At 41.6% G+C, this 21,343-nt stretch overlaps 1 protein-coding gene across 5 annotated transcripts in view; it reads right to left on the bottom strand.

Moving 5' to 3' along the window:
• The window catches only part of ROR1 (receptor tyrosine kinase like orphan receptor 1), a 401,514-nt gene that overhangs the window by 154,080 nt on the left and 226,091 nt on the right, over positions 1–21,343 (bottom strand). For all 5 annotated transcript variants that reach the window (XM_068540038.1, XM_068540039.1, XM_068540040.1 and 2 more), the window contains exon 2: positions 19,809–19,880. In XM_068540038.1, the coding sequence (XP_068396139.1) occupies positions 19,809–19,880 (72 nt within the window). The remainder of the gene's footprint in view (positions 1–19,808; positions 19,881–21,343) is intronic.

Below are 21,343 nucleotides of genomic sequence, written 5' to 3'. Positions count from 1 at the left end.
ATTCTCTCTCTCCACCTCCATCAAGGAACACCATATTTTGTATAATAAAAGTGGAAGAAGAGGAGAATACCTGTGATATTTTTCCTGGGAAAATAAAGCAGGGGCAAAGAAAAACTAAAAAAAAAAACAACAAAAAATCGAACTGCTTTTAGATGTTCCTGGCAGTTCATTCAGTGTTGGCATTGCTCCTCTGACCAGGGTGAGGTGGAGGGGTTGGGAAAAAAAAAAACAGAGTAGAGAGGATTTTCATAGCACATGCAAAATATTATTTAAAACATGCATACATACACATACACACACACTCACACACACACACACAAACACACAGGAAAAAAGCCTTTGCTCAAATTCAAGACGATGACTTCATACAGGAAAGAGAAACACTGAGTTAAACCATCTGAATTGAGAAGATAGAGATATATGATCATTTAAAAATTATCTCTAACGTTACACCAAAATGTACACCATTGCCAGGATTCTAAGGCCTAATATTGTTGAGTACAGAAACAGTGTAGCCAAATATAAGATGTCATAGACCAGAAGAGCTACATATTGGGAGTGAACGACTATCCTTATCATTTGTAAACTTCCCAACTTGGATGCGTTTGTATGAGGAGACACTTCTGGTCTGATAAAAGCCTGGTTCTGGGAAGAAGAACAAGATGACCCAAATTCTTATGGAGGAGACACTTTCACACATGAATCACCCCGCAAAACTGGCAGCTGCTTCAGAACATTGGCTGCCTGCCCCAGAAGCTGACTATGGAGGGGTTCAGTCTACAGGAACCCACCTTCAGCATGGAATGTAATCAGGAGAGCAAAACTAAATACCTCACCCATCTGACTTCTAGAGTCAGGTGACAACTTATGTATAGTATCATTCTTTTCCTCAGATGGAATAGATCTTGTCTGAAACTGTAGCCACTAATGGCTTGGATCAAGTCAATTTTATTAGTATGGATATATCCAAAGCTGTGTCCTCCAAACAGCTTCATAAATATAAACTAATGGGACCAATGACACATTCAATACTGAAATGATAATTTGTAATAATCTTAGTAAGAGTTTTATAATGTATCTTTTCCAAAAAAGTATGACACAAGATAGGTTTTATGGGTCTATTCCCATTAAACCAATGCCAGAGACTGAGAATTCCTGAGTCATAGGATTTCAGAGATGGAAGAAAACTGAAATATTAATTATATCAATTCCCCCAGAGCATTTCTGATACAACATTCCTGAAAAAAAATGGTCATACAGTCTGCTTCAATACCTTTAGGGGGAGGGAGACCGATTCTTCATGAAGAATCGGTGAAGGAGATAGACTAACTACATGAAATTACACTAGGACTTTAGCCTATTGGAACTTTGGTTTTATCATGTATAAAAGAAGGGAACTATTTTATAAGGCTGTGGGGGAGGAGGAATAATGTGTGTAGAGCAACAGTTTAGCTCTTGGTTATCAGTTAATGTTAGCTTTCTTCCCCTTTCCATTTATTACTAAAAAGGTCTTCCATGTATTAGGCTGAAATCTGCTTCTTTGTAACTTTCACCTGGTAGCCTCAATTCAAACCTCTCAGGGAACATAAAACCATTTCCCCTCTCAACTGTAAGACATCACTCCAACATCTGAAGACAGTCATGAGGCTTCCTGCAGTCTTCTCTTCTCCAGCCTAAACCTACCTGATTGTCTCTGCCATTCCTTAGAACTGATGAATAACTTAAGTCATACCTTTAGGGAGTACCACTAGAATTAGGGGCAGGTCAATTGGGAGCATATTAAGGCAGGGTCCCTGCTTTTAAGGAGCCTGAATATATAATATAATCTGGGTAAAACAGGGGCTAAATCAATGTATTATTATTATTGTGTAGAAGAAGAAGCAACTAAATTTAATGGGAAAACCAGAGAAACCTTCACGGGAAGTGATATTTGAGTTGGATACTCAAAAACTAGAAGGATTCTGAAAGGCAGAAAGCTTATGCTGGGGAATAGCATAAACAAAAGCATGGAGAATTAAAAATGTATAAAATGTTTAAAGAAGGGTGCTATGGAATGACTTGGGTCCTCCTAAAATTCATACGTTGAAGCTTTAACTCCCAATGTGACTGTATTTAGAGATAGGGCTTTTAGGAAGTAATTAAGGTTAAATGAAGTCTTAAGGATGGGGCCTTCATCAAAAAGGACTGGCGAGGGCTTCCCTGGTGGCGCAGTGGTTGAGAATCCGCCTGCCAATGCAGGGGACACGGGTTCGAGCCCTGGTCTGGGAGGATCCCACATGCCGCGGAGCAACTGGGCCCGTGAGCCACCATTACTGAGCCTGCGCGTCTGGAGCCCGTGCTCCGCAGCAAGAGAGGCCGCGATAGTGAGAGGCCCGCGCACCGCGATGAAGAGTGGCCCCCGCTCGCCGCAACTAGAGAAGGCCCTCGCGCAGAAACGAAGACCCAACACAGCCATAAATAAATAAATAAAAATTAAAAAAAAAAAAAAAAAAAAAAAGGACTGGCGAACTTATAAGAAGAGGAGTCTCTGTCCTCTGTCTCCCTCCTTCTCCCTCTCCCTCTCTCTCATTCTCTTTCCCTCTCTCTGACATTTGATGGCAGGGTGAGAAGGCGACCATCTGCAAGCCAAGAGGAGCACTGTCACCAGGAACTGATCCCTCCCAGGCCTTTGCTCTTAGACTTTCCAGCCTCTAGAACTGTGAGGAAATAACTTTCTTTTGTTCAAGCCACACAGTCTATGGAATTTGTTATAGCAGCCCTATAGTAGACTTATACAAAGGGCGACTACTGAGGAGAAAAATCAATGAGTAAAGACCTAAGGGGAGAGTGGATGGGTATATTGACCAAATGACCAGAATGAGGAAATGTAAATGGTCAGGCTTTGGAGACAGAGAAACCAATGTTCCAGTCTCAGTTTTGCTGCTTTATTAGCTGTGTGACCTTAGGCTAGTTACTCAACCTCTCTGAGCTTAAAACTCTTCTTTGTTAAAGGTAGAAAGAGATAATATATGTAAGTACCACTGAACATGCCTGGCATATGGCAGGTACTTTATAAATGTTAGCAATTATTATTATATTATTGTAATAATTGCTGATCATAACACTGGTACTGAGGTAAGACATTAGAGAGATATAGGATGTTCAATGATCTGAATACTTCTTAAAAGTATCCACTAGCTAAAAGATGGTACATATTCTCTATTCTTAGCAATCCTGGATAGCAGTTGCATCTCCTAGAATGCCAGTAATAGAAATCTAATTCTGAACAAGGGAATACTGTTTGCAGAAGAACAGCAGGAACCATGAGAGAAAATGAACATGCAATTTTGGCATTCATGTGGTCTAAGGAAAGGAGATTTGGGGCATGGCCAGATGTTGTCCTTGATCTACTTTCTGCTATGCAAACTTCTATATATTGTGTAATACCCAGCTCAAATGTCACCACCTCCATAAATCTTTATCTACAACTCCCCCATTTCTTCTATTATACACCCTCTCCCTTTAGTCTGTTTCTCCCATGAGACTGTGAGCATCTTGAAGACAGGCACATACTACTTGCCACAGTGTCTGGTACATAGTTCAACAAATGCTTTTCAAAGGCATTAATGGGACAAAATAGGAATGCTGACTTTAAAAAGTTCAGAGAAACAGAAAGATGCTAAAATAGGTCTGTAGACTCTCAAAAACAAGATCTGAATTATATACGTTTGTAAGAGAGACAGTTCTCCATACTGACAACAAGACAAGATATAATCATAATGGGGGCTCTGTCTATATCCTTTCCCTGCCAACAGTCATATCAATGTCTTAGATGAGGACCAAATTAATAAGATACAAAGTTGGAAGGTTTAAAGCATGCTAAATGATAGCATCAAATAATATGATAAATTAAACACGGTGAAATATAATAGGAATAGCTTATAGCGAGTACTGGGATGTAAAATACCGACCATACAAGTATGAGAAAGGAGAGATGCAGGTAAATGGCAAAAATTATGAGAAACTCACAGGAGATTTAGCTAACTGCAAGTTTTTCAAAAGTCAACAAGATGATGCTACCCAGAGACTTAGAATTTTGGTTGCAAGAATAAAAATGCAAAAGAAGGAGGAGATGGTCCTGCTGCATCTTATGTGGTCCAGGTCTACCTGGAGTATTGTTTGCTCACTCCAGAAGGCTACCTCTTATGGGGGAAGGATCTAGAAAACAAGTTAGGAGGAAAAATAATGAAAAGAATGGTAACTGTTTATCCCAAGAAAGGGAAGATTCTGTGGTCAATAATATGATAATGATAATGCACTACCACAGGTCATGTATGAGCTCCCCTAATCCTTAAGATCATCTCATGAGGTCTGGGTGTCCATATGCCAGGTCCTCTATCTAAGAACAGAAAAGACTCCCAGAGGCTATCTGTCATTTTATTCCAAAGTTCAAAGCAATACTGAAACTAATGAAGACATCTATGTAACTATAAGTTTCATAACGGATTATTGGCATTAATATATTATGACATTGATTCTGACTCTTGCCTCTTTTCAATGTACTTACAAATTTATCTGGAGATGTATTTTGGCTTTCTTTATTAATCATAGGCTACAAAACACTGCTTCAAACACTGCATACACATCTTAGAAGCTTAGAACTAAAGAAAACCTTGAGTCATAATCAAGTCTGAAATGACGGCACACAGCTGCTAAGCTTGTTAAGTGCTCCAGCATTTAACTCTGTCTGTCTCAAAGTTAGCATGTGTAATAATAGGAATTTTTGAATCCTCATTTTATAGATGATGAAACTGGGACTCAAAGAGGTTAAGTAATTTACTGAAGACCATACAGCTACTGAACACCAGGGCAGGAACAAGGCCAATATACTACGAAGTCCCAAGAACAGCTTTCATCCACTTTCTGAGAAGGAGTAGACATGGCAGAAAGAGTGAAAACAAAGACCAATTGGCTCAGCATAAGAAAGACCATCTTAACCTTAGGATTCTCAAAAGGAAGAGTAGGGTAGACTTCTATAATGTCACTAAAGAAAGTGTTCATGTAAAAGCTTTCTAATCAGACAGAAACCGTTCATATAGAAGGTTAGTGTAGAATGACATATGAGGCTTTTAGAAGGAGTCACGAATCAGCTAGAACGTTGGATTATTTTACCTTCTAAGGGTCATTCATCTGGGAGATACTCTGCGTATAGGTTGTGGAGATATAGTTGACTCTGGCACTAGGTTAATTTGCTGCCCTCTCTAGGGCTGGAAATACTGCTCAACTTGATCCAGATTTTGAAAAGGAAGTCTTTACTTATAATATCTTCAAGAAAATATAAGTGCTTCTATCATCCTGGGGAAGGGAAGGCTTTCCTAACCATGACACCAAAGTAAAAAACGAAAAGGATTGATAGATTTGATTTCATAAAATTAAAAGTTATCTATATGAAAAGATACACATTTCATAAGCAAAATTAAAAGCGAAGCTAGTTTTAAAAATGCAGATTTCAAAGCAGTAAAAAAAGATATATACACTAATAGAATGAGAATAAGGAATGAATATTCATCAGAGAAAAAAATGGCCACTGAACATAGAAAAAAATTCAGCCTTACTTAGTTATCAAAGAAATGAAAGTTAAAATAAAAATGGCATACCATTTTTGCTTTTAAAATTGACAATGACTAAGAAAATGATAATACTTAGTACTAGTGAAATAAGCAGAATGGTGCATTCTCCTACACTGTTGCTAGGGACTGTAAATATGCAGATAGATTTCTTTAAATTGAAGTATAGTTGATTTACAATATTGAGTTAGTTTCAGGTGTACAGCAAAGTGATTCAGCTACACACACACACACACACACACACACACACACACACACATTCTTTTTCAGATTCTTTTCCCTTATAGGCTATTACAAAGTATTGAGTACTGTTCCTTGTGCTATACAGTAGGTCCTTGTTCATTATCTATTTTATACATAGCAGTGTATATATGTTAATCCCAAACTCCTAATTTATCCCTCCCCCACCCCTTTCCCCTTTGGTAACCACAAATTTGTTTTCTATGTCTGTGAGTCTGTTTCTGCTTTGTATATAAGTTCATTTGTATCATTTTTTTAGATTCCACATACAAGTGATATCATATATTTGCCTTTCTCTGTCTGACTTACTTCACTTAGTATGATAATCTCTAGGTCCATCCATGTTGCTGTGAATGGCATTATTTCATTCTTTTTTAAGGCTGAGTAATATTCCATGGTATATATGTACCCCATCCTCTGTTGGTGGACGTTTAGGCTGTTTCCATGTCTTGGTTATTGTAAATAGTGCTGCTATGAACATTGGGGTGCATGTATCTCATTATCCCAACCTATCCTCCTCCCCATCCCCAGCCCAAACATTCTTTGTTACCGGAATAGACTTTGTTATAAAGGCAAAAACAAAACACCCACAAATAAAAAAAAACAACAATGTCAGCAACAACAAAAAGCATGGTCTTTGAATACACACATTACCAAGATTTCACCACTTACTTTCATGGTTCTTTTAACACACACACTTGGTAAGCAGTTGGAGATGATTTCTGATTACTTAGTGGTTCTTGATATAAAAATAAAGATTGGAAAAATATATGCAAGTCACTTGACAGTTTACAGAGCACCACATTATCATACTAGGATCTGATAATGACCTCAGTGGACATTATTAATTCTGTGTGACAGCTGAGAGCACTGAAGTTCTAAGACGTTAAGTGACCGGCCCAAGGTTATTTTAGTTAGTGGCCAGGCCAGGGCTCTTACTTGGGTTAGGGGCTGAGGCACTAAGTAAAAATAGTCCCGGTGTGGAGATGTCAAATCCATTTTTATAGCCCTCACATCACTAGCAGTAAAGAAGAGTAGCAGGATAAAAGCTTATCAATGTGTCTATTTTATTTATTTTGAGTTTTCTTACTTTTATTTAGGTAAAATTCACATAATGTGAAATGAACCATTTTAAAGTGAATTGCAAAATTCAGTGTCATTTAGTACATTCACAATGTTACACAACCGTCACTTCTATCTAGTTCCAAGATATGCACCCCATCCCAAAAAGAAACCCCAGACTCACTAAGCAGTTGCTCCTTATTCCTCCTCACCCCAGCCCCTGGCAATCACCTATTCACTTTCTATCTCTAGGCATTGAACTATTCTGGATTTTTTTACATGAATGGAACATGGAACTTTTTGTATCTGACTTCTTTCACTTAGTATAACATTTTCGAGGTTCATCCACTTTGTCGCATGTATCAGTATTCCATTCCTTCTTATGGCTGACTAATATTCCACTGTATGTGTGCACCACAATTTGTCAGTGTAGTCAACCACTAATGGACATTTGGGTTTCCACCTTCTGGCTATCATAAATAGTGCTACTAAGAACATGCAAGTACATGTAAATATTTGTTTGAGTACCTGTTTTCAATTCTTTGGGGGTATACATCAGTTTCCTTATTTTCTTACATATTTTACTTATATCTAACTACAAGAGTACAGGATATTTATTGAAGAAAATGTGGAAATTAAAGGAAAAACACAAATAAGAAAAATCGCCTAAGGGTAATTAAAAATATCCTCCTCCAGAAAGGATATTCTATAAACTTATAATCCAATTTTTTCTTTCCTCCTGATAAACATGGATTATTAGTTTAGAACTAGGCAATAAGGCCTTCAGCAGGCAGTGAATATGGACTTTGTAGTCAGAAAAATCTGAATGTGAATCCTAGTTCTGCCATTTACTAGCTGAGTCACTTTACGTCTCTAAGCTTGTTTTCATGGCTAGAAAATGGGCATAATAGTACCTACCTCACAGGGTTTTGATGGTACATTAAATGGGATGGCATTGTGAGTAAAATGTCTCGTACAATGCCTAGAACAGAACAGGCATTCAGGAAGGATTAGCTGGAATAGTACTTCCCACACAGGGGTTTGCTAATACCACCAGGAAGTGAGGTTCGTGAGAGAGGAACTTTGTGTTTTCACCACTCTGTCTTTAGCACAGTGCCTGGTGCACAGTTGGTACTCTATAAGAACCTGTTGAATGAATAAGTGTCTATAAGTGATGGTAAAAGGATTAGAGACCTGGGAAGGATCTCCAGGAAAACACAGCTTTCTGAGTTCAGAAGACAAGTAAAGGCCACAGATAGAGAGAATTCTTGCAAGTCAGCTGGAATTCTACACAACCATATTCCAAAGACTGGAGTGGATCAGGACTGACTTAGGGTCCCCAAAATGAAATCATTTGCAGAAGATAAGTTAGTTTTAGTTGCAGCAACTGGGGTCAAAGCTAGGAGCCCTCTGAGGCATGTGGTGAGTTGAACTTCCTAAGCTGCTGGACCCAGCTAAGGCTCAGAGCATTTTTTCAAAGCCAATGAAGCATTTGATGGAATAAACCCAAGCAAAGAGATATTTAAGCATGGGGCCTTGACAGGAACTGCCCTGAAGTAATATCACTTGGAACTAAGGAGATGATTAGTGAGCTTCTCAGGGCCCTACAGGAAATCTTGCCTGGCACAGGAATGCACAAATTTTCAACCTTGTCTAAGAGCAGTTTCCCCACACTCCACTGCCTCAGAATGATGTTCGTAATGGGTTGCAGAGCCCACTGCCTGCTGAAGGCCTTATTGCCTTCCTCCTATTGTGGGTCCTTAATCCAAGCAACGGACTTGCCCTGTTTCTAGACTGACTTCTCCTAAAGTGCAGGAGGGCTAAAATGGAGTTGTAGACATGTAACCTCCCAAGAAACTGACCAGAAAAAATGCAGTGCTGACCCCTACCTCAGGTGTCTATTAGCTGGGCCTAGTGAGGGAGGGTGTGAGAACCTGTGGTTCCAGGGTAACTGTCTGTTTTTATACAGCTATGTTTTCATACTTCTCCTTTAAAGCACCTATCACTGCTGCAATTAAATGATTTTTAGTATATGTGCATGTGTAAAATTAATTGTTAAAGTCTCTCTCTTCCACTGAATTTAGGGTATCTGAAGGCAGGACTGTTTCTGTTTTGTTCACTATTACATCTTCAGACCCTAGAAGAGGCCTTGTCCACGGTAGGATGCCATATACATTTGTTGAGTAAATGAATCTAAGATATTTTATTACAAATTTCAATTCAGTTTGGAGGCAATAGACTATATTGGGTAAGGACATGTGTTTGAATTCTGGTTTCACAGCTTCGTGACTTTGGGCAAATTGTTGCAACTGCTTTTATTAGTTTCCTGGTGTTGCTGTAGCGAATTACTACAAACTCGGTGGCTTAAAACAACAGAAATTTATTTTGGCCCAATTCTGGAGGCTACAGTCCAAAATCAGGCAGAACCCTGCTCCCTCTGGGGACTCTAGGCGAGAATCCGTTCCTTGCCTCTTCCACTCTCTGGGGGCTGCCCTGGCATTGCTGGGCTTGTGGCTCCATCACTCCAGTCTCTGTCTCCATCTTCACATCACTGGCTCCTCTGTGGGTCTGTATGAAATCTCCCTCTGCCACTATCTTCTAAGGATACCTGTAGACAGTTAGGGTCCCCCCGGATATGTAGGGTGATCTCATCTCAAGATCCTTACCGTCATTTAATTACACCTGCAAACAGCCTTTCTCTAAATAAGATAAAGTTCACAGGATCTGGGGATTAGGACACGACAGCCCATTACATTTGTCTAAGGCTCAGTTTTTTCATCCATAAAATTGATGTACTATCTCTTAGAATTGTTATGAGGATTAAATACAACAACACATGTAAATCACTTTATGTGTTCATGGCACATTAAAAAGCTCTCAATATTTGGCAACTGGTAAGAGCTGATATTACTTCATAAGGCAGGAAAGTATTACTCCTCATGGCCGTATAAAAAAAGTGATGGAGTTACACTAACTCATTCAGACATTTTCAGAAGTATGTCAAATCAGTATCAGTATCAATCTATCTATCTCTATATTTATTTAATCAGGGCTGGGACCTAGCTCAGCCCTCTCACCTATGTCATTACATTCGTATTCACGACAACCCTGGCAGATGAACGAAAAACAAAAAGCCCCCCAAAAAAGTAAAGCTCAATTTTTGAGAACCTGAGTTAGCCACAGCACTCAAATATAAATCAAGGACTTCTCACTCCAACCCCCATTCTTTTTTCTATATTACCTCAGAAAATTAAGGACAGAAATGGAGAAAGTTCCAACCATCGGTACCTGGATAAATCACTTGTTAGAACACCATGGTAAGACTACAGGGTAGATGAGCCTAGAACTCTGTAACAGTGGCTCTCAAACTTTGCTGCACATTAGAATCACCTGGAGAGCTTTTAAATCCCTCAAACCCCAGATTGTATAGAAGAACAGTGAAATGAGAATGGTGGTTGGTGGGGGGAGGGCAGAATGGGGAATAGACCCAGGTATTAGTAAGTTTTAAAACTCCACAGGTGATTCCGATCACAGCTGAGGTTAAGACCTACTGCTCTTTCAGTGGTCCTCAAACTTTGGTGAGAATCAGAATCACCTGGGAAGTCAGTAAAAACACAGAGGCTTAGAGTCTAGCCTGCTCCAATGAGCCTGGGTCTCTTCAGGTGATTCTGAGACCAGCAGTGTTAGAGGACTTCGACTCTAAAGTACCTTTCAACTCTGATGTTCTGATTTTTACCACTCACTCATCTATTTATTTATTCAAGTACCTGTACTAGAATTAGAGCTACAGGGATGCAGAAAAAAGACCTAATTCCTGATCTCAAGACGTTCACAGCCTGGCAAGCTGTTCTCGTGGCTCTCAAAGCACTCTCCACAGTGCCCTTCCAGGTTGACCCTCCTGCTAGAATGGGTGAGCCGTGAGGGCTTTGCTGGACATGAAGAAGATGCTTAATGCATATTTCTTGCGAGAGAGAAGAAGAACGGGAGAGAGAAAGAAAATATACCCGGAAAGCAGCATCCCCCAGCAGCGTGGTGAGGCAGAACCACTTCCTCCACAGAGTAAGATGTGGTTTCCTATAGGGGCAGGTGGGGTCAGGAAAGGTTTCTTCCAAGTGATGAATCTGTACAGGGTCTTTAAGGATGACAAAAGGGTGGGAGGGTACTCTCATCATAGCAAGCAGCAGAGTTTGCACAGCGGCCTGAGATAGGATGGGGAACAATGAGCACTTGGTTCTCGAGCACAGCAAGCAAGAGTGGAGGGGGCGGAGAGGTGGACGCTGAGGCAGGAGCCAGAGGGCGCTTGGTGTAATCTCTTCTCCCTCCCTTGTCAAGAGGCCTCTAAGTCCAAAAGTCCCTGGGAGTCTTTGAGCAAGGGTTGACCAGAGCCATAGGCCCAGGACTACAAAGGCCTCCTATAATCCCTGTGAGCAGGACTTTAGTCCACAAGTTTCTAGAAGCACATTGAGGCCAAACTCCAAAGCCATTTCTGAAGTGGGTACTCAGGGAGGTCCTCTCGGCAGGCAGGTTTAAATCCAAACTAAGATACCAGGCAAGGACAAAGCTTGCCTGGGAGCATCGAGAAACGCCCTTTCTGCTGCTTCCTGATTATTTATGAGTCCAAGATTGTGCCTTGTCTTTGCCAGGAATTACTGAAGATGGTACCAAGGGAGTAAGGAATCTGAGACCCACGATGGGAGGTAGATAAATCTCTATCCTGATTCTAAATGGTAAAAACAGGAGCGTAAACATTTCCAAGCTTCTTCGATTGCTCCTCTGTCTCAACCGGGTGGAGCTTGCCGGGAAGGGGGAGCTCTGTGATCCTCGCTCAGCTAAGCTTGGCCATTTGCAGAACAGCCTTGGGCCCCAGGCCTCTACGCTGAAGGCCCCGCTGACAGCAGCACACAGGGGAGGGGAGGGAGGGCTGCTGGGAGGGATTGGTACCAAGAGCTGGCGCTAGAGCTGGAATGATGGGCTGGATGGAGTACTGAGTGGGGAGGCTGACCCTCTCCGCCCCAGGGGTGGTGCCCAGTGGCCAGCTCCTCCCCTTGGAGCAGGCTTTGAAGGATCAAAATTGACCATAAAGGTTCGTTTCCCCTCCACTGTATGACAAAATTGCATAGTTCTCATCTTGGCGGTTCCCTTCCCTAAAGTGAATGGACTTGTCAAGTAAAGAGGATTAACAAGAGTCCTAGAGAGAGCAGCTTGGTTGAAGAGGAAATGATTTCCGTGTCACGTGCTTCCATGCTGGGTTCCAGGTAAAGGGACTGAAAGCTTGTTGTGAGTTACTGAGGGATAAAGTAGACACAGCAGAGCTGGCAAGAAGCTCCCCTGCTTTCTTATCAAGAAGGGATTTTTCTCACTGCTTCCAGGCCTAGACCAGATTTTTTTCTTTCTTTTTAAAATCACTATAAAGGAAAAGGAAACTAACTTTGGATGATCAGGAAAAGCTTATCTGAGGAGATGACAATTACGTCAAGATCTGAAGGAGGGGAAAAGCAAGAGAAAGGGGATTCTGGGTAGTGCCCTTGGTCAGGAAAGCACTTGGCTTGCTAGAGGAACATAAAGGAAGCCAGTGTGGCTGGTGGAGCATGGCCAGCAAGAAAGAATAGTGCAAGGTGAAGTCTGAGAGATAGAGGCAACACTGGATCATCAGGGCCCTGTTTGAGTATACCCAACTACTGCCCCGAAGCTGGGGTTTCCTGACTTGTTCAAGGGTCCCATTGCTGTCATTTATGTAACCATTATCAAAGTATAAACCTTCTGTGCTTTGGACTTCTAACCTACAAAGTTTTTCTCCACAGGAGGGAGATTACTTGAAATATTGCCTTTCTCTGAGAGTTAATGATCAGCTTAGAATCAGTAATGCTTATCCCACACACATAAAGTACTTGATATATTTTTAAGCATCATACACACACAAGAAATCAGTTTTCAAAAAATTTCTTTTAATAAAAAGCAGTTCCTAGCATGTTAAACCTCGCATAGATATGAGAACATGTCCTCATGTTGCAAGTAGGAAACACAGGTTAGATTTACCTGAAGTTCTAGCTGTTGTTTCATTAGAGAAGTACCTTTGAATAGAATTATAATGCAAGTGACATGTGTAATTTTTAATTGTTTAGTAGCCACATTAAAAGGGTCAAGTAAAATGAATTTTAATAATATATTTCACTTAATTCAATATATGAAAAATTATCTTTTAACACATAATCAATATAAAAATTATTAATAAGATATTTTAAGTCCTTTTTCAATGGAATAAGCCATTGAAATCTGGTTTGGATTTTACAGTCACACTAATCTCATTTTGGACTGGCCACATTTTAAGTACTCAACAGCTACAGGTGGCTAGTGGCTACCATAATGGACCTGCAGCACTGAAGCCTCACGGAACAAGAATTGATAACTCCCTTTTTACAGATGAGAATACTGAGGCCCAGAGCTTAAATGACAGGTCACTGACCTGGTTTTGGACTTGAGCTGGGACTGGAATCTAGGTTCTTTGTCAAGTGCTCCTTCACTGGATCATACTACCCTCCCCTTGGGAATAAGAAGGGGTGGGGGTAAGAGAATGACCTGAAATGAGCAACTATCTGTTCTAGAGGCTGTGGTGGGACTTTAGACTCTATTTTACGCTTTGGAGTGATACCACTTCTCCCATTTTCCATATAAGGTTACAGAGGCTCCAAGTGCTTTTGCGATTAATAGTGGCAGTATGATATCAGTCCTTTAAAGAAAACGATGCTATCAATATTAAGAAGACATTGCATAAGGTCAAAGGCTGCTCAACTTGGGCTGTTTTAAACACCACAAAGCTACCCCCAGCAATTCCCCCAGAAATGCCTCCAACCAGCTCCCAGTCCCAGGAGGACTACTCTTTAGCTTGCCAAGTACCGAGTCTCCTGATCTAGACCATCCCTCTCTTTCCCCTTCACCCACTGCCCCTGCTCCTGATACATACTCTTAGGAGCACAAAGAAAGGACTCAGCTGTCCCATGAGGACGAGCTGTGAACCAAGCTCCAAGGTATAGACCAGTCAATGTTATTTAAATAGACTCTTTATGTACCAAAGACAAATCAAGTAACAGAGGGGGGGGACAAGGGGAAGCAACCACTCCTGAACTAGAAAACCTGGTCACAAGCCTTGACGGTGAGCTAAGGGGTTGAGGCCAGCACGTATCTGTCTATTGCGACCATGCAAGCAGCTGTCCTAGGGCACAGCACAAATGCAACCCACAGATGTGTTTGTTGGCCAGGAAAACAATCTTAGGTGATAGAGATGAAGGCCTCTGCTCCACAGGTGAGCAAAAGGAAGCTTAGAGTCATAGTAACTCCAGAGTTCATGCTCGTAAGAACCTTGCTATACGCTTCCCTACCATGTGTAAAGCTCTGAGCTGGTAGAGAAAGCCAGCTCTTAAAAAAGCAGAGCAGGACGAAAATACCCCCAAATCTAGTCTGTCAGCACAGAGAACTGTTTGCAGTTGGAATGAGGCCTCAGTATTTTTTTAAGTTGTAGGCTCCCTCCCTTTCTGCTACCTACGGGTGCAATTTCCAGTGCTTTCTCCAAAAGAAACATTTGGCTTTCTACAGAGAACCTCTGAGACCTCATGTGACTGAAAATGGAAGAGGGGGAAAGAGGCCCTCATCATGCCCCACCCCGAAACCTCCACAGGGAAGCTGAGGTTGGGCCCCTGTAGATCGATTTATTTTAGGAGGCACTTGCTTCTGAAGCATTTGTTTCAGAAATTACCCCCATGCCCCATCAATAGTAGCTTTCAACGGCTCTTCCCGGGTGGCCTTGTCTCTTTTAAATTTCATTTCCTGTTGGAAAGGATAAACAGGTAACTGTTTAATGCCCCTGACTGGACTCATTTAACAGAAAACCAGGACCAGCGTGAGGCTGGGGAGCCAGAATGGGATTGATGGGTGGAACAGAGCAGGTCGGTGATGAGAAAGGCATTAAAGAATACCAAGTGACGGACTTTTATTTTACTGCTTCTCCACGTGAGGGAAACTGTCCCACTGGAGGAGGGATATGAATGCAGGGGAGACAGTGCAATCAACTGCCATGTTGGACATGGATCCCTGGACTTGGTGTGGAGGCCTTGGTGGGAATCCTGGCACCGCCACTCACCAGCTATGCCCTTCAGCCGAGTCCTTTAACCCTCATGAGCCCCAGCTGCCTATCTGTTCTGCTGCCCACGGTGGTGTGAATGCAAATGATGCCTTCACATGCTCAGCAAGTGCCTCACACCTAGTAGGAATTCACACTAGTTGGCACAGATGGCATTGGAACCCCTACCATTTAACACGTTTTCCACTACACACCAGGCACTTGGTTGGGCAATAAGAGCTGCCAGTGGATAAGAGAGACCTGACTTTAAAGAGACGGGCACAGAATCGATGATGTCAATACAGTCTGGTAAGGATTCGGAGCAAGACAGACATGGGGTCATATGGTACCCCACATATTAAATGTTTCAGGGTACTGTTGATGGCATGGTCAATGGGGTTGATGAAAGGATTCGTAATGATCTGTCTCTCCCTCTAGAATGCAAGGTCCACCAAAATGGGGACACTGGTGGTCTTATTCAGCACTAAGCCCATTAGAAGCACGGCGGGGAGAAGGGGGTGAGGCAATGGTTAAGGTGATGCTTAAATAAAGCAGTCAGCCAAGTGAAGAATAAGGTTAAGGACAATACAATCAGAAGAAACTGTATGAACAAAGGCGGAGAGACTGGAAGTATAGAATAGAAGGATATACTTAGGGAATTAGAGAGGCGGGTTTTTGAAACAAAGAGTACAAAGTACGGAGTGTAGGGGTGAGGTGAGAGGACCTGGCAAGGGTAAGACCATAGAGAACCTTGTTTACCAAACTAAATATGGTGCTGGTGTGGGTGAACAGCCATGTGTGGGAGGCCAGAGTGGGTGGTTGCTGACATGGGCTGCTGACATGGGCTGATCCTGCTGACAGGATCTGAAATATTCATTCCAACCCTAATATATACTTTCTTTACAAGCCTGCCAAAATACCAATGATTTTTTTTTTTTTTAACTACCAAGCCCAAAGTAATAACCATATTAACCAAAAGCAGCTGTTACTCCTTAACTATTAGTTTATCAGATTTGTTAGCCAGATCAATTTTCACAACCACCATGTGAGGTAGGTACTGTTATTATCTCATCTTACAAATGAGAAGACCAAAGCACTGAGAGGTGGAGTGGCTTGTCCAAAGTCACACAGCATGCAGGTAGCAGAGTCAGGATTCAAACTTAGTCACCTTGGCTCCAGGGTCCATTCTCTGAACTACCATAGTATCTTCAATCTGTCTTCTAGTTCGCCATTTCTCTCTTCAGCTGAGTGCAGCCACTGTTTAACCCACTTGATGAATTTTTAATTTCTATAACTCTATTTTTCAATTATAGAATTTCTATTTAGTTCTTGTAAAATGTCTGCTTTTTGGTCATATTATCCTGTACTTGGCCTATGGTTTCTATTTCCTCTTTCACCAGGAAACATTTTAAACATATTTACTCTCTCAAATTGGTCTATTGCTTTTAGTTTCTAAGATATGAACTTCTCCATGGGTTTTGTCTGACTCTCACTAATGGTGGCTTTTTTTTGCTCTCTTGAACACACTATAATATTTAAAATTACTTAACATCAGGAGTTCTGTTGTTTTGTGGTTTTGAGTTTTTAAATTTTGTTTTTGGTGGGAGACCCATACGTACTGGGCTGTTGAGACGTTTTTTGACAATGATTTTTGGCTTTAGGCTGTCCCCTGTCAGGATCTCATAGCTTAATCAATTCCAGACCAAGTTTTTACATTATCTTCTTGGTTTGTGGCTTGTGCACTATAAGAGAAGTATACCAACCCCATACCCATGGAGAGCACAGGTTGGGGTTTTGATTTCTTGTGGGTGATCCCAGTGGCCCAGGGTGGTTGATAGACTTCCATACCAGATCCTTGGCAGAATTTTCCTTATTTCATGCTCAGGTCTGTCATTCCTTGACAGCCTTGGAAAGGAGTTTGTTTCCTATGGCCTCAGCTCTCATCCCTATAGGATTCTGAAACTCCAGCCCCTAAGAACCATACATACTTCCCATGTTTTCAGAGGACCTTTTGTTTCATTCCTTCCCACTGAACACTGCATGCTCTTCAATTCGGGCACCTGGAGATTTCTCCTTTCTGCATACCAGGCTGGTGATGGATTTTTTTTTTCCCTTGTGTATTTACACTAGCATCTCTCTGTGATTGGGAGGAATGTCCCTTGACAACTCAATCTGACCAGAAAGTTTTTCTTATGCCTTTAGATATCAGTCCTTCTCTCTTGGCTCTGAGTTCACGGAGGACAGAGACCTTGGTCTGCCTCATCTTTTTTGGTTTTGTTTTGTTTTGTTTTTTTGGCTGCGTTGGGTCTTCGTTGCTGCATGCGGGCTTTCTCTCTAGTAGCGGCGAGCAGGGGCTACTCTTGGTTGCAGTGCGTGGGCTTCTCATTGCGGTGGCTTCTCTTGTTGCGGAACATGGGCTCTAGGCACGTGGGCTTCAGTAGTTGTGGCACGTGGGCTCAGTAGTTGTGGCTCATGGGCTTAGTTGCTCAGCAGCATGTGGGATCTTCCCGGACCAGGGCTCGAACCTGTGTCCCCTGCATTGGCAGGTAGATTCTTAACCACTGCGCCACCAGGGAAGTCCCTAATTCATCTTTTGATCCTGAGTCTTCAGACTGTGCCCAGATCAGAGTCGGAAGCAATAAAGAATTGATCAAAATGAGTGAATAAATGAATCAATCAGCTTTCACTTTCATTCTAAATGGGAAGTAAAGACCACATACTAATTATCTTCTAGAGAAAGAAGACACCAGGAGTCCCTGGAAAGCCATCCATGCTCTCTGGAAGGCCATGCTAAACAATCAAAGGAGTTTGGGGACTGCCTTAGTTCCACCCTTTGGCCAGTAGGTTCTACTACTTGACACTACTTTCTTGAAGGGCAACAGCTGCTAATTATAGTGCTGGTCTGCTAGAAGTTCAAAGTCTGGCATGCTAGGTAGTTGACTGGTGGCTCTGCTGCCTTTTAGCACATACTGATGTCCTTCTAGAGCCGTAACTGGAACTCGATCAGTAACAGGTAGTGTGCAATGATATAATTTTTTCTGTTGTGCCATAAGGAGCTTGCCAAGTAAGTTCACCTACTTGAAAGCCCCTGGCACACTGCATGGCACAGAGTAGGCACTGAGTTAACATTTAGTATGCTTTATTTCTGCTTTTCCATTAAAAAAAAAATCCACAAATATTTGTTGAAAAACTACTGCCTCCTAAGCATTGTGCTTGGTGCTGGAGATGGAGAGGCATAACATGCAGTCCCTGTTTTAATCCTTAATTAGAAAAAGAACGTCCAGATCAAATTTGACAATAAAAAATGATCCTGTGTCCTTTGATTTAAGGTGAAAAGACATCTCACCTCATCCTGCCACCCTAAAATGCCTAAAGAGCCTAACCAGCAAAGTAAATTTGCCCATTACTGTTTTGTAAAGTAACATTCTCGTTCCTCAGAGAGGAACTCTAACTCCCAGTGAATACATGAGCAGACAAAAGACAGCTGATCATAAAAGGCAATTTTTGACAATGATTTTTGAGCTCCTTTTATCACTATAATCCCAGAACCTAAAATCATGCCTGAACTAAAGTAGAAACTCAGTAAGATTGTTGAATGTATCTGTATACATATATATGGACGTGGCCCATCCATCTATATGACTACAGTGTGACTCATCTGTCATTCCACACATATTTATTGAGGATTTCCTATGAATGAGAGTCTCTACTAGATTTTTTAATAGAGACAGGAAAAAAAAAAAAAAAAAGAACAAAATAGATATTCTACCTACAAGGAACTTCCAGGTTTAAGGGCGAGATAGACAAGTATGTAAATCACCATGATATAACATAGAAAATGCTAAGAGAAGAACAGAGAAAAAGACTATGGGGGTTCCAAATACAGAAAGGCCACTTCCTGCGGAGGGATTAGATAAGACTGTGGCTAATATAGACTTTATGCTCAGACTTAAAGGAGAAGTAATTTGTTGCCCTGTAGAGGGGAGAGAATGGGGACTGGCAAGGAAGGAAGGGCAATTCAGATGGAAAGAACAGTTTAGACAAAAGTAGAGAAGCAAAAAAGCACAGGACATATAAGATGAAATAGAAATCGGGCTGGAGATGCATAAAAGGGCATAAAGGGGACTAAAGAGAAATAAGCCTGAAGGGTAGGATGAGCCAATTTCAGGGATTCTGAATGTGTCCTGATTTATCTTCCAGGACACAGGATCTCTATAGAGTAGCCAGTGCTTAGCATACAGCAGGACTTAATTAATACTACAACAGCCTCAGAGCAGGAACCTGTTCTCCACATGCACACAGGAAGCTGCCATCTGTACACACAGGCAATTACAAACATTCCAAATACTCTGCCCTGAACCCTGCAAGCACATCAAATACTCACTGTAAAAGGTCACCCAGCAAACAGCTCTGATCAGTCCTGGCTCAGGCAGAATCAAATCCTCTAAATAAGATCCACTAGATGCAGTGTCAGGAAGGTCAGAAACTACCCTTTTTCACATCTTGAAGCATTTTTACCATGTGGAACATTTTAGGGGAAGAAGGGAAAGGAAAGAGAGAGAGAAAGAGGAAAAAAAAAAAAAAAACAACAAACCTTTCCAGAAATAATAGAATTCCAAGTAATTAAATGTTAAATGATCACAGTAAGCAGGGAATTTATTTTGGCCCCCGCCTCCTTCTAGTGATCTAAAAAGCAGTTGATTTCAAAGAGAGCCATGCCAGGAGTAAACCTGGCATTCCATGCCTCCCCTCCTCCACCTCCACCCCTCCGTGTCCCCACTGTGTACCTCTGTCGAGCTCACTTGAAATGTTCCATGATGAGGTAGGCACTAAGTCAGCAGTGACTGACAACTCTGTTTCTGAAAAGACAAAGAAGGGAGGGGAAAAAGACAAGGGCAATATTAAATATAGTAACTTACGGGCTGTTAGAAGCATTAAAGGAGATTTCCAAAGGCCCTGCCTTCCAAGACAAACTACGCAGTCCCATTATATTGAATGGCTGCTCTCCTTGCCAGGCAGAGGTGCCTGCATTATAGAGGCTATCCAGACAAACACACTGGACACCAGATTCAAAGTTTTTTTTCTTTAAAGCACAGGCTTGAAAATTAAAATACAAATATTTCATTGACGAAAAACCAAACCTACATAAATGACCAAATACCATCAAACACAAACTCTTCCTTTTCTTGTTAGAAGACAAGTCTTAGATTAATATAGTCAATAGTCTTCCCATGAAACATGAGAACAGCATTGTTCCTGCTGCTGGCTTCATTTGTGTTTGTGAATTGATAGCATTTCTATTAATAGAGAAATCGATTTCTCTGTATTGAAACCTTAACTCAAGACAAATGAAAGCTAAGTATTTGAATATGGAGAGTCATTCGTGGTAACCCAAATTCAAAGATAATTTTCAAAACCACTATAAATTAAAGCAAACGTGCAAATCAGTAGTCTAAGGGACATGATACACTATTAAAATTTTAAAACTCTTCAGTGATATACTGTAATATACAAATGATGTTTTTGTTTTTGAAAATTTAACCCATGACACCATCCTACTAGCACATTCTAATAGGATTGCACTAACCAATTGTTAGGTTACACACATACACACACGCACGCACACATACACACTCACTGCATTACAGAACTTTAGTGCTAGGCAGGATCTCAGCGAGCCCAGAGCCTGGGTTGTTAGATCCGTGGCACCCATGCTGTCACTTCCCCTTCCTTCAGACATCATTAGTCGATTATGGCCCTTTTTGCTCATTAAACCTGGGGTCTGCCTTACAGCCTTTTCAACACAGTACTCTAGGTAGTCACTGAAAATGGATCTGTGTCAGAATGCAAGATAAACTTTAGTAAGTGGAAGAACTGGATTCACATCCAGGTCTGCTTGACTCCACCACGCACATACCTCCTGGCAGCCCATGCTGCCCAGTCCTCAAGTCTGTGAAACCTGACTTGTTTTTCACCTTACCTCTCTCTGGCTTCACCTTTTCACCTAGATAAGCACACTCTCTACATTTCCTTATTTACTGATGGGGACCGTCTGCCGCATGGCCATAGAAGCCACAACCCGTCATCGGTGAGCTTTGCCAAGGACGGGATGTTTACCCACTGAGAACTTGCAGAGGCCACTTCTAGCTTGTCTACTGGGTCTCCGATCAACCTGCCACGTACAGCAGAGACAAAAGGTTGTTTGGTTTGTGCAGGCCTCCTTGGCTTGTCTCTTCCCCTGTTCAGGTGGGAAAAGAAAGCAGGTGGGAAAGAAAGCACACAAACCACACGTACCCTTCCCACCCCCAAACAGCCCCAGTCA

Source organism: Eschrichtius robustus, chromosome 3 (assembly GCF_028021215.1).
Source record: "Eschrichtius robustus isolate mEscRob2 chromosome 3, mEscRob2.pri, whole genome shotgun sequence".
In the NCBI taxonomy this organism is placed as follows: Eukaryota; Metazoa; Chordata; class Mammalia; order Artiodactyla; family Eschrichtiidae; genus Eschrichtius; species Eschrichtius robustus.
Note: the sequence above shows the minus strand (reverse complement) of the source record. Positions and strands in the feature narration are given on the sequence as shown.